Here is a 14,138-nt window from a genome sequence, read left to right as displayed (position 1 = left end):
GTACTGCAAAGCTAAATTCGACTGAAAAGGTAGCCTCTCTGGGAGCTCATGCCATCTACCTTGATGGCCAAAAGTGGCCTCGCTCGTGCTTGAGTGTCAGCGGACACTAGCACGCAATAATCGGAGCAGTTTAAGCTCACCTGCCAAACCACGAAACGGACCCAACAAAATTACAGCTCGAAGTAATCTCGCAATACCCACGCGAGGGACTACGCCACATTCGCCCATGAGTTACTTCGCTGTACTGTCGTGCCTCAGCGGGCACTATCACAATTCGCAGCGCAGCTAAACTTATATACAAATGCCTGCTGCACGGCAATTCGCATCGAACCTCAACTGAGTGATGCCGTCAAATAACAAAACATAGATAATAGCGCGGGTGAGATTACAGCTCACAAAGGAAATCGTTCGCGCTACACTGAACTGCGCTATACAAAGGTTACGTAAAAGTAAGCGTCGTCAAGGCTACATTACAACAATGAAAGCTAACGAAAAGTACAAAATTCACTCAGGTACAAAAGCTCAAAAGTTGGTTTGCTTTCATTTTTCTTTTTACAGTTGACTAAATGAAAAAAGCAAACAGTAAATACATGGAGCACTTAGCCCCGGGAATGCGCCTAGACACGGTCATCTGATTCAAGGAATCCACTGGTCCCTATTCTTCAGACGCGCCCTGCGGGGTCGCGGTCGGACGGCAGGGCTACCAGTTAAGGTTTCCAAAAACATGTGGGGCTGATTAGTTCCGCCTGTGCTAGAGCGGCACTTTCCCCTCTCTTGGTTCCCTGCATGCTGCGTCCCCCTCGGACCCGCGGGTCCTCTGTGGCGCTCTTTTGTGCGGCCACCGCGCACCCTTCTCCCTAGCTCGCCGCCCGCGTCACATGCCTTGCAATCCCCTCTGCTGTCTCTCGATGGAGCAGGTCGTTTACGCCCTGCATGCGCACGCGTAGTCTGCTGGGCTATATTGCAACGCTTGCGAACTTTTGCGCGCCGCGGTGGCAATTTCGACAAATTACACCGGGTCCTCAAATGCAGAAGCCTGACCCGCGCTTTTTGCGTTCTTGCAGAGGTGTTCGGACCAGCTGTCTTCACGCGTGGCCGTCTTCCGGAAACCTCGCCTGTTGCCTTTCGCTGCCTGTCGAAAGTTCTCGCGTGGCCAACAGGTGCTAAGCTGCCGGCCCTCGCCTTAGTCGAGCCATCAATTTTCAGAGGCCCATCGTGTTTGCGATCTTTCTCGCCGCGCAGCGAATCCAATTGCGCTTTGCAAAGAGCGCCAGACGACAGCTCACCTGCACAACCGCTCGCTCCCGTGACCTCTGCTGTTTCCTCTGAGCCCAACAGCTCGCTGTCCTGAATTTGGCGTTTTTGGGCGGCGTCATCAACATTCCAGACTCCAGCGACAATCTGACTGGCATCGCTCTTTATATCTAACGCTGCGCTCTTACTTCGCTTGAACGTTGATATCTGGTAACTCTCCGTGGCGCTCTTTCCCGGAAAGCTGTCTTTCAGTGCGGCGGCCTACAAGCTCAGTACCGTTTTTCTTCCGCCGAACCTCCGCCTCATTTGCCATAGCGGCAACTGTCTCAGGGCTAGAACCAGCCATGTCACTCTCTTCCTGACTGTCTGCAGTTGTTACCAAAACATTCTTGGTGCTTTTGCTATGACTGGCGGCGTTGTTACTCTTTTTGTCTGCCTTTAGACCTATAGTTTCGGTCCCTGCTCCTGCCAAGCTGGCAGTTATTTCTGAGCTTGATGCTGTCCCGTCACTGCTCTTGTGAGCAACTATTGTGTCCATAACTGACCAAGCGGGGTTCGTTGCCTGGTCACTGACACTCCGATGGCAGTGCTGCCCACTGCCATCATTGCGACCTTTATAGTCGACCTCAACACTGATGCTGAAGAAGCGAAATAGGGCGCTTTTCGCAATTTCATAATTGTCGACTTCCTCGTCGGACAGGCGCGCCAATACACCGCCGACGTCACCAGGGAGGATGGCCACCAACATCATAGACCATTCGCCCTGTTCTAGCTCCTCCTCTCTACAAATTCGCTCGAAGTTTTCGAGGAAGGATCTAAAGCTCTCGCCTCTGCGGTAACTCCTCAGACGATCTCGAGCCCTTTTCCATTTTAGAAACTGCATCTTACGCATGAGCTCCTGCTGCTCTCGTTCCCGCAGTTCCTCAAGCTCAGCGCGTCTCCTACGACACTGCTCCTGCCATTCTCTCTCTTGCTCCTCTCGGAGCCTTCGTCTTTCCTGCTGCTGAAGCAGTTCTCTCTCTTCTTTCTCCTCGCGGAGTTTTCGCTTTTCCTGCGCCTCTCGCTTCTCTCTCTCCTGGAGAAGCCTTCGCGTTTCTTGCTCCGCTTTTCGTTCAAAAATTGTCTCCCACGTCTCGTCTGCCTCCTCGACTGTCACCTCCTCCGCCCGTATCACATCCAAAATCGCCTCTCTCGTTTTAGCGGGGCCTACTGATATGCCCAGTTCTTCCAAAATTTCAAGGAGGTCCTCTACCTGGAACTTCTCCATCGCGGAACGCACCTCGTGCCGCTGATCCCCGCTAAAACACAAAAGCCTCAGCTTGAAGCGAATAAAACACAAAACTGCCAAATTTTCATTTCCCAGAAATCCAGAATCCCACTACTAACATCTGCCTGTGCTAGTGCGGTCTGGCGAAACGAATGGCAAACATCGGGCACTCACCCTGCCGAGATACAGCTGACGTCGTCAGTCCCGTAGCTGCCGGGGTCCGTTGGAGCCTGTGACCTGACGCGTCCATCTCTCGGTCTTCAGAAGCGTAGCTGATGCCGTCAATCACGAAGCTGCCGGGGTCCGTTGGAGCCGGTGACTTGACTTGGGCATCTCATCGAGCGATCGAGTTGTTGGGTGCAGATTCTATCTCACCGCTGGCAACCAGTTATTAGGATCGGGTGAGCGTGGTCGGGCCTGAGAAGGGACGAGGAAGGGCGGGAGACGGGGTTGCGATGAAAACGAAGAAAACTTTATACAGGCTATTTACATGATTACAGAAGAGCAACTGAGAGGGACTCTCAGTGGATGAGGACTGCTTCGCTAGCGGGAGAGCACACTGGAGTCCTCAAAACAACTCCCCGTTAAATAGCGCACAGATTCCCCAGATCCCTGTCTGGGGAAATAGTTCGAAGAATGACGCCCAATCAGACGGACAGTTGTGGCCACTGTTGATACCGCCCACGGCAGGGGCGGCGCTGGGCCGTGGTGCTCTGCCGCAGCTCGGTTGATGGGAGAGGGTAGAGGCTCAGTAATTAAACACTGCTGTCTTTCACTAAGCACACCACCACTCTGTTCGTTGACCCGAGGGTCGACTCGGCCACGGAACGCCGCCATCGTCGCCGCATCTTCGGCCTTCGGCGATCTTTGACCTTCGCCGCTGCGACCATGGTCCCACGGTCCTGGAAGGTCGCTGCCTAATCCACTTAGGCAGGAGGGGGGGGGGGGGCATCCCAAACCCAACAATGTATCTTACCGTGCTCACACAATGCATCGTTTGCTTTTGCGAAGTAGTACGTCAGGGAGATTCAGCAGCGCCTACATCAATGCATGTACCGGCGTTTCTGAAGTGACAGTATACGCGCAGGGTAACCCGTCTGCATTGTTTCGTAAGGCACGCCGGTTGGCAGTGTAATCGGGCTGCATGAAATTACAAAGCGTACCCGTGAGGAGCTGCTCGACTTCCCCTCGAACGTCCGTTCATCACTCATCGTCAGCGCTGTCACCCGTAGCAAGCAAGCGCGCCCTGAACTCACGTAAATAGTTCCGGCACCCTATACCTTCCACCGTGAAACAAACCACAGCAAGCAGCACCGCTAGACGCGGGCACCGCTCCAAGGGCGTTTCCCACGTGCGCATCATATATGCGGGCTTATAACAGCGGAGCCTCTATCACCTCCTCGTGCATCGCTCGCTCCGTTAGGTACACAAAACGACGTCCCGCGAGACAAGATGAGCGACCGTACACACTGCGCTGCTGGGGCTAAATAGCTCCTACGCAGCCGCCGGCGTTTGTGTTACGATGTGTAGTACGTATATGCAACGTGTAGACCCCGGAAGGCGCAGAACGCTCCGCTGCGTAAGGCGAGGGTAGGAAGGCGCTCCTCCTGGCATGCACTGGACGCCTTTGTGTGTGACCGCGCTAATTGCCTCGCTTAGCAGCTCTTCGTCATTTCGGAAGCAATTCGCTTTCTTTGATCACGTGGGAAAAAAAGCCGCCAGCATGACACGTTGCGCGTGGACTATACGCCTCTGTGAGTTTTGCGCGCTATCGGTATGTAAGCGTTTGCAGAACGGGTCTCGTTTTCCGAACCACTGGCTTGCGACGAGCGTTGCTCGGCCGTTCTTTACAGCGTCCGTGAGGCTTGCCTCGTAAATAACCCATCTCGTGCAACCTGCTCGCCGTAAACTCAGCGCCGCGTTCACCGTGAAGTGCGCTCAAATTTACGGCTTATAAACGGTGCATTTCGGCATGTATACGCGAGCTGCGCACGAGCCGTTGACGGGCGCCTCGCGATCGCCCACGGATTCTTCTTCTGGCGGCTGTGGAGTTCCGGAACACGGCTGAGACTTTCGCAGAGAGCAACTCGTCCGAACTCGCAGATAACGCAACAGTGGCCGATGCAGTGTACCATAACAGTGTTATCACGCAACAGTCGTTATCCACGACGGCTTTTGTAGATAACTGCTCAAAGCACTTGAATGCTGCACCCATGTTTTTGTCGCAGACCACGGGTTCTCGTTTGCCTTCGCTGTTCTAAAAGTGTTCTCTTATCCCAAAACTTCGCCCTCGGAATGTCCACTACAGTGACCATTAACCGCTCGCGCATATATAATACGAAAGCACCAAACTTCATGATTCGTCCGATGCTGACGAACATGGAGCTAACGTAGGGTACCAACATAGGTTCGAAGATAGCGAAAAATCTCCCGGAGCATTGAAAACTTCGCACGGCAAAGGTTGTCACACCGACCAATTGAGCACTCCCACTATTCGTTAGTGATGTTATAAACTGCGAGGTGTTAACTGTACGGCAAATATCAGCGTCGTGGCTGCATCTCTGGAACTATCACATAGACGCCCAGCACAATAAGGGCTCGTTTCATTCGATAGCCAGGCAGCCCAACAAGCGTTTGAAAACTTCAGTGTTCCAGATGACACATTTAGGCAGTTTACAGACATGCGCGGCCCATTCATAACAACAAGTGACAGTGCGCAGGGTAATTAAGCATACGGGCATGCTGGGTTTGAGGCGGCTGATGCCGGCAATGACACCAATGCGGTACGTATCGAGACAACGAACACAGGCAACGGTAATGTGCCCACGTTTTAAGGCGAAAGCCTTTAATGCCTCATCGTTGTCGACAGAAGGTTGTCGATAGAAGGTTGTCAGCAAAGGTGTCACGCTTTTCTAGTCAGACCAGAAAAAAAATCTTTGTGCACGATGGGATTCGAACCACCATCCTTCCGTTCCGCAGCCGAGCGTGCGAATGGCTACGCTATTTTTTGCTTTTTTTTTCTTTATTGGCTACGCTATTTTCTGCCAACGCAAATGTAGTTCTCCTTGTCTAGGACGTTGGAGAGTGTTTGCAGAAAGGCGTCGAATCAGACGGATGCCTCCCAAACGCCCTCCAGTGCCTCCAGCATTTAAGATTCGCAAACAATTGTCTACTTAATTAACATCTTAACGACACATCAGCGACATAAGCAGCAACACCGCGCTAAAGGCTTTCGCCTCACATCACTTTGGTCAACAAAGTTCCCCCCTGAATTTTTTCAGTATGGTTCACTGGAGTCAGTCACCACAGTGATAATATCAAAAGCACACTTCAGTGAACTAGTTCACTTTGTCCGAAAAACTCCCAAATATACCTGCACAAAGGCTTTGATGATCACAAGACACACTCGCACTGCCGTGCAATTGCACGGCAGAGTGCAAAACACAGTAGTGTAAATAATCTCCCTTCGTCCGAAACATAAACTCTCCATGCGATGCATCCTCAAGCGTTGCCAGTTGACGTAAAACGGACTGCAAGTGTGGCGTGCTCGTGCTGTTCGAGCTCTGTTCCTGCGTTGTTTTGCGAGTATCACTGACGTGCTACTGTTTTCTTCGTGTGTTTTTCAGGGCATTCTAATCATGTACGACGTCACAAACATGGACTCCTTCAACCACCTCTCCTACTGGTTCAGGAATATCGAAGAGGTAAGCCTGAAACATTGTCCTCGCCTCTGTCTTCGCAGCATTCAAAGCGGAATAATGTCATTATTAGAGACCGGATTTTAGGCAAATGCCTATTTTTTTCAACGCTTCGTAGGCGCACCATTTTTACATATGAGCACGAATTAGGTGTTAACAATATGTTTAATACTCTTTTTATAGTGCCTATAAATGCCTATTTTGGGTGTCAGTGCCTATAAATGCCTATTTCCGACGTCGGCGCCTAAAAATGCCCTACTTTACAGAAAAGGGGCCTGAAATACGCTGTGGTTTTGCTTTCAGATTCTGTTTACTTTCGAATCCATTTCGGTTTTGAGTGGAACACACACGTGGCAACATTAGATGACCTCGTCAGTTGGCTGTGGTGAACACTGCACCTACGCCGGCTGCGTGCACAATACCAACCACGTCAGCCGGAAATATCGAAGCAACCTTTTTCCTATTTTCTGCCATTTTATCGTGGCAGCTTGTTGATGACTTTGGCTGTTAAAGTGGTAGTTCCCATCAAACCAAAAACGTCTCAGAGACGTCTAGCTAGACGTCTCTGAGAGGTTTTTGGTCTGCTGGGTTGACCAGATAGCACCACATTTCGGAAAGTATACGGAGTAAGTTATAGGTTCGTCCAAATATCCCGAGTTGGTTCTAATTGAAACCAACTGTACAATGTTCCATAAACCTGTTGAAACAGTGTAACTGGTTAAAATTTCCACCTGGGATAACCTGCCTTATTTTCGTTCCTTGTGCCCCAGCCGCATACCATCTTCGTCAAATGGCATATGGTGGTAATCTTGTTTGAGCAGGCCACACTAGACAGCTGGCAGTCGTGCGTGCATATGAAAACGCATTCATGCACGCACGCATTCGTGCTTGTCTGTTAGTGCTTCCATAGCTTTAACAGTGATTTCTAGATGGAGGATGTTTACTTTACCATGGATCCTCGTGGATATCCGTAGGCCCGTGCAGAACTATGATTCTTTTCGGCATATTCCGCATCAAGCAGCAATGTGTGCAACATTTTCTAACATCTTCTATTTATGGTTTCCAGACCCTTCTAGTGGCAAGCACCATTTGATAGTCGCGTGGCTCCAGACACGTGAAGCCACAAACTATAAAACACTGTTTACACAAATGACAACATATTTATTTATGTTGAAGCATCGTGTATGCCTGCAGTAAATAAGTTCAATTCCTGTGTGAGTGAAGACTGAACCCATTTGTCAGATGCTTTGAATTGACAATGTTTCTATCAATTTCTAAATACATGGCCTCCTGTTAAGGTGTTCATTGCTTCTGCTTTTGTACACGACAAGCGAATTGTTTCTTCCGAGGTATACCAAAGTGTTATAAAAGGGTTGGTAACCGTCCCTTTTGCTCTGCTGAAGCATGTGTATTGTACGTAAAGTAGCGCGACAGCCTTAAAAAAAAAACGGCTTCTAATGTTCGCACCTTACTTAAGGTCCCAAATCATTCCATCTGTGTTTGTTTTATTTTACGGCAGATATTGCGCGCTGAAGTTCGGAACTGTGTGCACTTTTGATAAAGTTTATAGTGCCTATTTTTCTCCGTTTGGTGCCTAAAATGCAATTTTAGCCGCCTATTTATGGCGCCTAAAACGTGTTTTTTAGTGCCTAAAAATCCGGCCTCTAGTCATTATGCATTCCGTAATACCGCCTGTGGTTGGTGAGCGCTCTAAAAATCCGCCTTTTGTACGGCTCTATATGGCTGACATTGTATGGCTGCGCTTACATACACTGTAATGGTAATGACTCCCTCGTTATAGTAAAATCGCCAGAGTACTGCGAGTGAACGCCGGTGGAGTTGTTCCACCTCCGCTGAATCTCGCCCGAACTTAATGAAATTTATAGACAGGCGCGTCATGTAATCACACAACCCGTCAACTTGTCCAGTGACCTCGAGTCTCACGCAGTGTTACGCTTTCGCATCCTCAGTTTTCATTTCACTCGGACTTCGTCCTCCCGCCTTCACCACGCGTGCATAAGCGCGAATAATCGCGCCGTTACGAAGATGAACCCACATCGCGGCCGCAAAAAGGCGTTTGGACGTCACAGCACAACGTTCGCCTCAGTGGGGGCCCAAACCCTTGTATAAGGCATGCAGGGCATCGCTAGCGCATCTCATCTCTCGCGGCGCGTGTTTAAGAGCAGCCTTCCTCTGATCTGCACCGCCGCCGCTTTGTCGCTGCCTCGAAATCCGCTTAGCATCGGGAGGAGGCTCGATCCGCATTCCGGCTCGCGCGCGGGGCTTAGTCACATTCAGCCGAGGATTTACTTGACAAACTCCTCCGGAGCTCCGAGCGGGGGAGGCCCCGGGTGTATTCGAGGGTTGCGTATAGCTGGCGGTGTTTTTCACCGGGCGTATGGCGCCAGGAAAGATGACCGTAGCCGAGCCCTTTGCACGGGAAGCTGTTCGGAAAGCAGGGCGAGTCAGTGATCTCGTCGGGCCAGATTTAAGTCGGAAGACTCGGCGCTATAGCGTATGCGGCATTCTACTAGATTCTGGGAAGGAAGTCTCGCAGTGGGCGAAGTTCGGAAAAGCCGCATGGCTGCGATTCCAGTAAAGGTCGAGAGAAATGAAGGCGTAGACGGTAGGTGGTTTGGCACAGAATCCTCTGCTATGCTTAGGCTGGCTCCCTTACGTGTCTTCAGACTATCTACAAACACTGCTCCAGCAGCTTCATTTGAAGTCTTCGGCCGACCTTCCATAATCCAGAATGACGCGCTTGGGCCGTCAGATACAGTCTTGGTCAAAAGTCTTAAGGCCGAAGGCTTTTCGCTTCAGCCGCATAACAGAGCCATTACGGCAGTATTAAAGACCGAATGACTTTGAAATGGTAGCAGAAGGTTTCTTGTGGACGTAGAGAAGCTTTCTGCTTGACTTGTGTTTTGAATGATCCGCTGCACGGAGCATTCTAGGAACAATGATGTCGCTGCTGCGGAACGCTGTGGCCTTAACATTTTTATCGCCGTTGTTTCATGAAACGCCTCTTTTACAAACCCACATCACCACGCTTCGGGCGCTGAGGCATCCCCTTCTCGGTGCTCCGTATATTTACTAACTAGAGTGTGGTTTATAGTAGTTGATGTGGACGAAAAGCGCACCCCTGCAGCTATGCACCGATGCATTTTAGGGAACGCGCCGGCGTGGTGTCATAGCCTTAGCTAAGCTGCGAATTTTGAGCTGAAGAGAGAGAGGAACAACTTTATTGCCTTGCAATGCTGAAGTCCTGACGCCTGTGAGACAATAAATGTCCGTGCTTGCCTCGAACAACTTGTACCCGCTTGGAAAAATTACCCAGGACGAACGCGTAGTTGCTGCAGTTCCCTTCTTCGGCTTGCATTTACATCTGCAACAAACGATAGCATTGGTTGGTTTTGGTTGGTTTTTGGTTATTGAGGAAAGGAAATGGCGCAGTATCTGTCTCACATATCTCTATGGACACCTGAACTGCGCCTTAAAAAATGTAGGAAGGTGGAAGTGAAAGAAGAGAAAGAGAAAGGGCACTCGGATAGGGCGGCAGCAATGTGCGCGCGCTTGGCAACTAAAGGTGCCGATTTATGCCATTTATGCCAACGTACACAGAGTGCGCACTTTCGGTCAGCAGCCTTCCTTCGCGTCCTACACACGCGGCAACTCCTTAGTCTGACTAAACTTCAGCATCTTTACTAGATTTGTAAGTCAGCAACATGGCAACATTCTAAATCGCCCGGCCATCGTTATATAATAAGGACACTGTCGGGCACTAGGGGTTTCTGTTGCAGCCGGTCGTCGCTTCGGCGGACGCGGTTGTCGCGACGCGCGTCTGTTCTTTCCGTATTTCGTGTCACATCTTTCAACGTGGCAGCGATTGTGACTCAGCCCGAGCCAGTGGGCAGGCCCGCGCACTTGCCTTTTCGTCCTGCCTTCAGTACCATCAACAACAGATCAAATGCTAAGGACGATAGCAGCGAGCTGAAAGGCACGATGGTGTGCTTTCCTGTAGTATTTAACTGGAAAATTCCGGTACACCCGTACTGCCCTTTTCCGTGCAGAGCCAGCCAGTAATGTTTATCGCCGTATGCATCGAATGTGCCGAGCACTATCCATCACTTTGCAGCGCAGGTAACGACAGAGCGGGAGTGCAGTGGCAGTTCGCTCAAACGTTCATCAGAACTGTCGTAGCACTTGCAGGAGCCCCACCCCAGTCTAGTACTTTACTCGAAAACATTTCGCGGGGCGTTCGCAGCCATATGACGACTAGCGGATTGTATGGCATGTGAGGTCGAACTTCTCACAGTTTTACATGATGTTATTTGAGAAACGCGGTGTGGTGTTCCGGACTGACTGCGCACATCACACGGGCACTTTTGCATTTCGCCCTCATCGAAATGTGGCCGTTCTTTCCATTGCGTCTTGAATTGGCGTTAATGGTGGCAGAGCGCTACTAGTCCTTCACCCATTTTTCATTTATGTTTTTTAATACTTTCCAATAAAAGGGGATAGGGATTCGATTCCTCGTCCCTGGGCTGAACAGCCAAACGCCGTAGCGACTAAGCCACCGCGACGGGTTTCTTTCGCGTATACCAACGGATACAAGGGAACGCGTTTGGAGTCCCGTAAGGAAACGATGTACAGGAGTACTGTTGATGCAGACGATACCATGGGACGAGTCAGCAACGAAGCAGAATGATACGATTTTCCTGCGCGTTCGTTCGGGTGACTACGTCACACCTCATGCCGCCCTCTTCTCCTTCCTTTTCTTGTGGTTCTGTCGCAGAATGCGTCGCCTGAGGTCGTCAAAGTCTTGGTGGGCAACAAGTGTGACGCGACGCAAATGCGCCAAGTGGAGAAGGACCGGGGAGAGAAGGTACGTGGACACGGCACTAGACCCATGCGTCCCATCCGCGCACGTTGTGATAAGAAACGGAATCGTCGCACCCCAACTAGGGGATTTTTTGTTTAGCAAAGACTGCCAGCCTGTGTTACAGGTCTTAGCCAGGAGTAGTGGGGTACAGACATAATGATAAAAAACGAGAAGTACACTGCGACAGAAGAAACTAGCGAACAGAGTCAAAACCATAACATACAACACAAAATCGATTACAAAGGCAGAGAACAGAGAAGAAGGATAAATAAGCATCCTTCCTATTTGTGCACGTGAACGATTTGAAAAGGCGTAACGGGTCAGTATCTGACACATTCATGCCATATTCATCACCCCAGGACGACATTGTTTGTCTGTCTTCTTTTTCATAACGGGCTCGTCTTCTTAACGTAAGCGATGAACAGCTTTGGTATTTTCAACTCTAATTTACACACACCGCTGCACGGAAAGCACTATCACTTTGCGAGGATCAATACTTTGGGACAACTGTGGTATCGTGATGACGTCGGAGTCAGCTTCCGCTGGTATCGGTCATTAATGTACAACTCACTCGTCGCTGAATACGCTTTGAGGCCAAGCCACTCTCACACGGTGTGTTTATTTACTGCCCGGTGTTGACACTGCAGGGAGCGGTGACTGCGCTTTCAGCGCACTGTACACTAACTGTGCAATCGACCCACGCGATGTGGACAGCACTGATAATAAACGCGCCCTGCAGAATGGCTCACTGGCGTCGCCCAGGCAACAACTCTTCGTCTTTCTTACACCACGGTGATATATCCCGCATTCAGTACAGAAGCTAACAACAACCGCCGCTGGCGACTTTTAGTTCCATGCTGGCCACGTCTAAGCACAGCGTTTTACCAGCACTTGCGAAACGCTGCCAGGAGTCGTTGACACCGCGGCGCCCAGACGATTCGATTCGAGGACGGTGCATGGTTGCAAAACAAACTGCGTGTGTACAAAACAACGCGTACAGGCCCTCGAACTCGCCCCGATCGATCCCATGAAAGCGGCGTCGCGACCCGTTCGGGGAAAATGGGTGCGCGAGCACGTGTGTTTGCCGTGCTCTTACGTCCACGGCGCACGCGAGAGGCATTCCTGCAAAGGGGGGAGATATGGGGCACACGCGGCGATAACCGTGGCGCACGCCAGACAGCCCGGGGTCACGGAGGTCTCGATCCGAGGTTTAAGAAGGGGCGCTGAAAATAAAAAAAATCACGAAACGAATACCCGTAGGCCGTGTTTGCCCTCTATTTCGAGTGCGTGATACGAATTGCAAGCGATCAAGATCCTCTTTCTTGCGATAAAACCGAAGCAGGACACGGCATCGATGAAGGAGACGGTAGAAGGTGTCGCCGTCACCTTACGTCATCCCCTGGCCCTGTTCTCGAGCTGTGGCGCCGTTCTCTTCATTGCGAAGTATGTCAGGAAACGGTGCGGAATCTATACGTATGCTGCGAGGACAGACGTTACGCATTATACGCCGAAAGAAAGTGCATAAGCAAAAAACGTGAAATCGAACAAGAGAGGGCGCACGCACAGTTTCATAGTTTCACTGTAGCTTCTACAAGCACTCTCTGTGATGTCCCATAGAAGCTGTGCGAACTTCTAACAAAGCAGGGAGCGCATTTTTGAAGGCTTCGATCCTGTCGGAAGGCGCGTTATGTGGCGTGCTACTCGTTAGATTTGACGAATCACGCTTTCTCGCTCATTAACGCGAGTATACCACACTCGGTGCTTCGCACTAGTTGCTGCGTTTGCCATTGGCCCAAATATTGAACAAGATCTTGACTGTGCAGCTTGCGTCGTTGCCAGGTGTAGCTGGGAGTGTCCGTTCGACGTTCCGGTCTCGTTAGCCGAGGTCGTTTTCTGCCAGCAGTGCACGTCGGGTGACGGCCGTAGTTCTCTAGCGCCTCCACCGGATATATGACGTCCCTGCACGACAGCAGACGACGGCGTCAGACACGTATTTAGCGCAAGCAGCCACCAACGCTGATGGGTAGTAAACGTGTCCAGCAGCAGTCAGGGTAAATAAAACCAAGTAGACATGGGGATTTGAGGTAACAAAGAAGACAGCTGTCCGTAGATAAGGCGAATAAACACGACACCGGAGTAGGCGACGTATAGCGCTAAGCTGTAACACCTAGAGTACTTGGGCATGTGCGCTTAGCGCTGTTAGGATGCAATTTAATTCAAATTAAAAATCGAGGGACTGTAATCGCCGTAACCTCTTCGCGTAAGGAGAGTAACCGAGGCATTACAACGTCTTCACGGAAATTGATTATTGTGGTATTTCTGTGTGAGCGTGGTTCTGCTGGGCTATTTGCCTTTATGATGCCGCGGTTCACTTGCATTGAACTCCATCTTTAGTTACGGAGAGGAGAGGGACAACCAGTTTTTCTTTCTTTTTTTCACCAGTTCGTACAATAAGAGCTAGGATTATTCAGTGACTGTTTTATCGACGTGAATGCAAGTAGAACTGAGCAAAGCGGAGCTATTGGTTTGATTTGGTTTGTCGGGGTTTAACGTCCCAAAGCAACTAAGGCTCTGAGAGACGCCGTAGTGAAGGGCTACCCAGGGTTCTTTATCGTGCGCTGACATCGCACAGCACACGGGCCTCTAGAATTTCGCCTTCATCGAAGTTCGGCCGCCGCGGCCGGGATCGAACCCGCGTAGTTCGGGTCAGCAGCCGAGCGCCGTAACCACTGAGCCACCGCGGCGGGTCGCGGAGCTAGTGGATGTTAAAGCATGAAGCACGAGCCATACTAGTGTTTAATGAATAGCATCCTCTTGCCGTGAAATGTATCGGATAGAGCACGGCAGTGCCGTTCAGGTTCGTTTACGACGGACCAAGTGGAAGCCACATAGATGAAGTGGCGCAACGATGTCGAGCTGTACACCAGTGACTGGATTGCAACGAAACCCAGCCCAAACCAAAATATTCACTGCGTCGCACTTCGGCGCAGTTATAGACCACAGCACCGCGATCCGTTTACTTGTGGAGTGAAAAACT

The 14,138-nt window shown here is 50.7% G+C and overlaps 1 protein-coding gene across 2 annotated transcripts in view; it reads left to right on the top strand.

The window, feature by feature from the left end:
• Window positions 1-14,138, top strand: part of LOC149339320 (ras-related protein Rab-8A-like) — a 113,565-nt gene that overhangs the window by 89,678 nt on the left and 9,749 nt on the right. For both annotated transcript variants that reach the window (XM_089548076.1, XM_089548075.1), the window contains exons 4-5: window positions 6,148-6,225; window positions 11,015-11,104. In XM_089548076.1, the coding sequence (XP_089404202.1) occupies window positions 6,148-6,225; window positions 11,015-11,104 (168 nt within the window). The remainder of the gene's footprint in view (window positions 1-6,147; window positions 6,226-11,014; window positions 11,105-14,138) is intronic.

This window comes from Amblyomma mixtum, chromosome 6, assembly GCF_055824585.1.
Source record: "Amblyomma mixtum isolate Tamu chromosome 6, ASM5582458v1, whole genome shotgun sequence".
In the NCBI taxonomy this organism is placed as follows: domain Eukaryota; kingdom Metazoa; phylum Arthropoda; class Arachnida; order Ixodida; family Ixodidae; genus Amblyomma; species Amblyomma mixtum.
The sequence above is the reverse complement of the archived record's forward strand: the minus strand, read 5'-3'. Positions and strand labels throughout refer to the sequence as shown.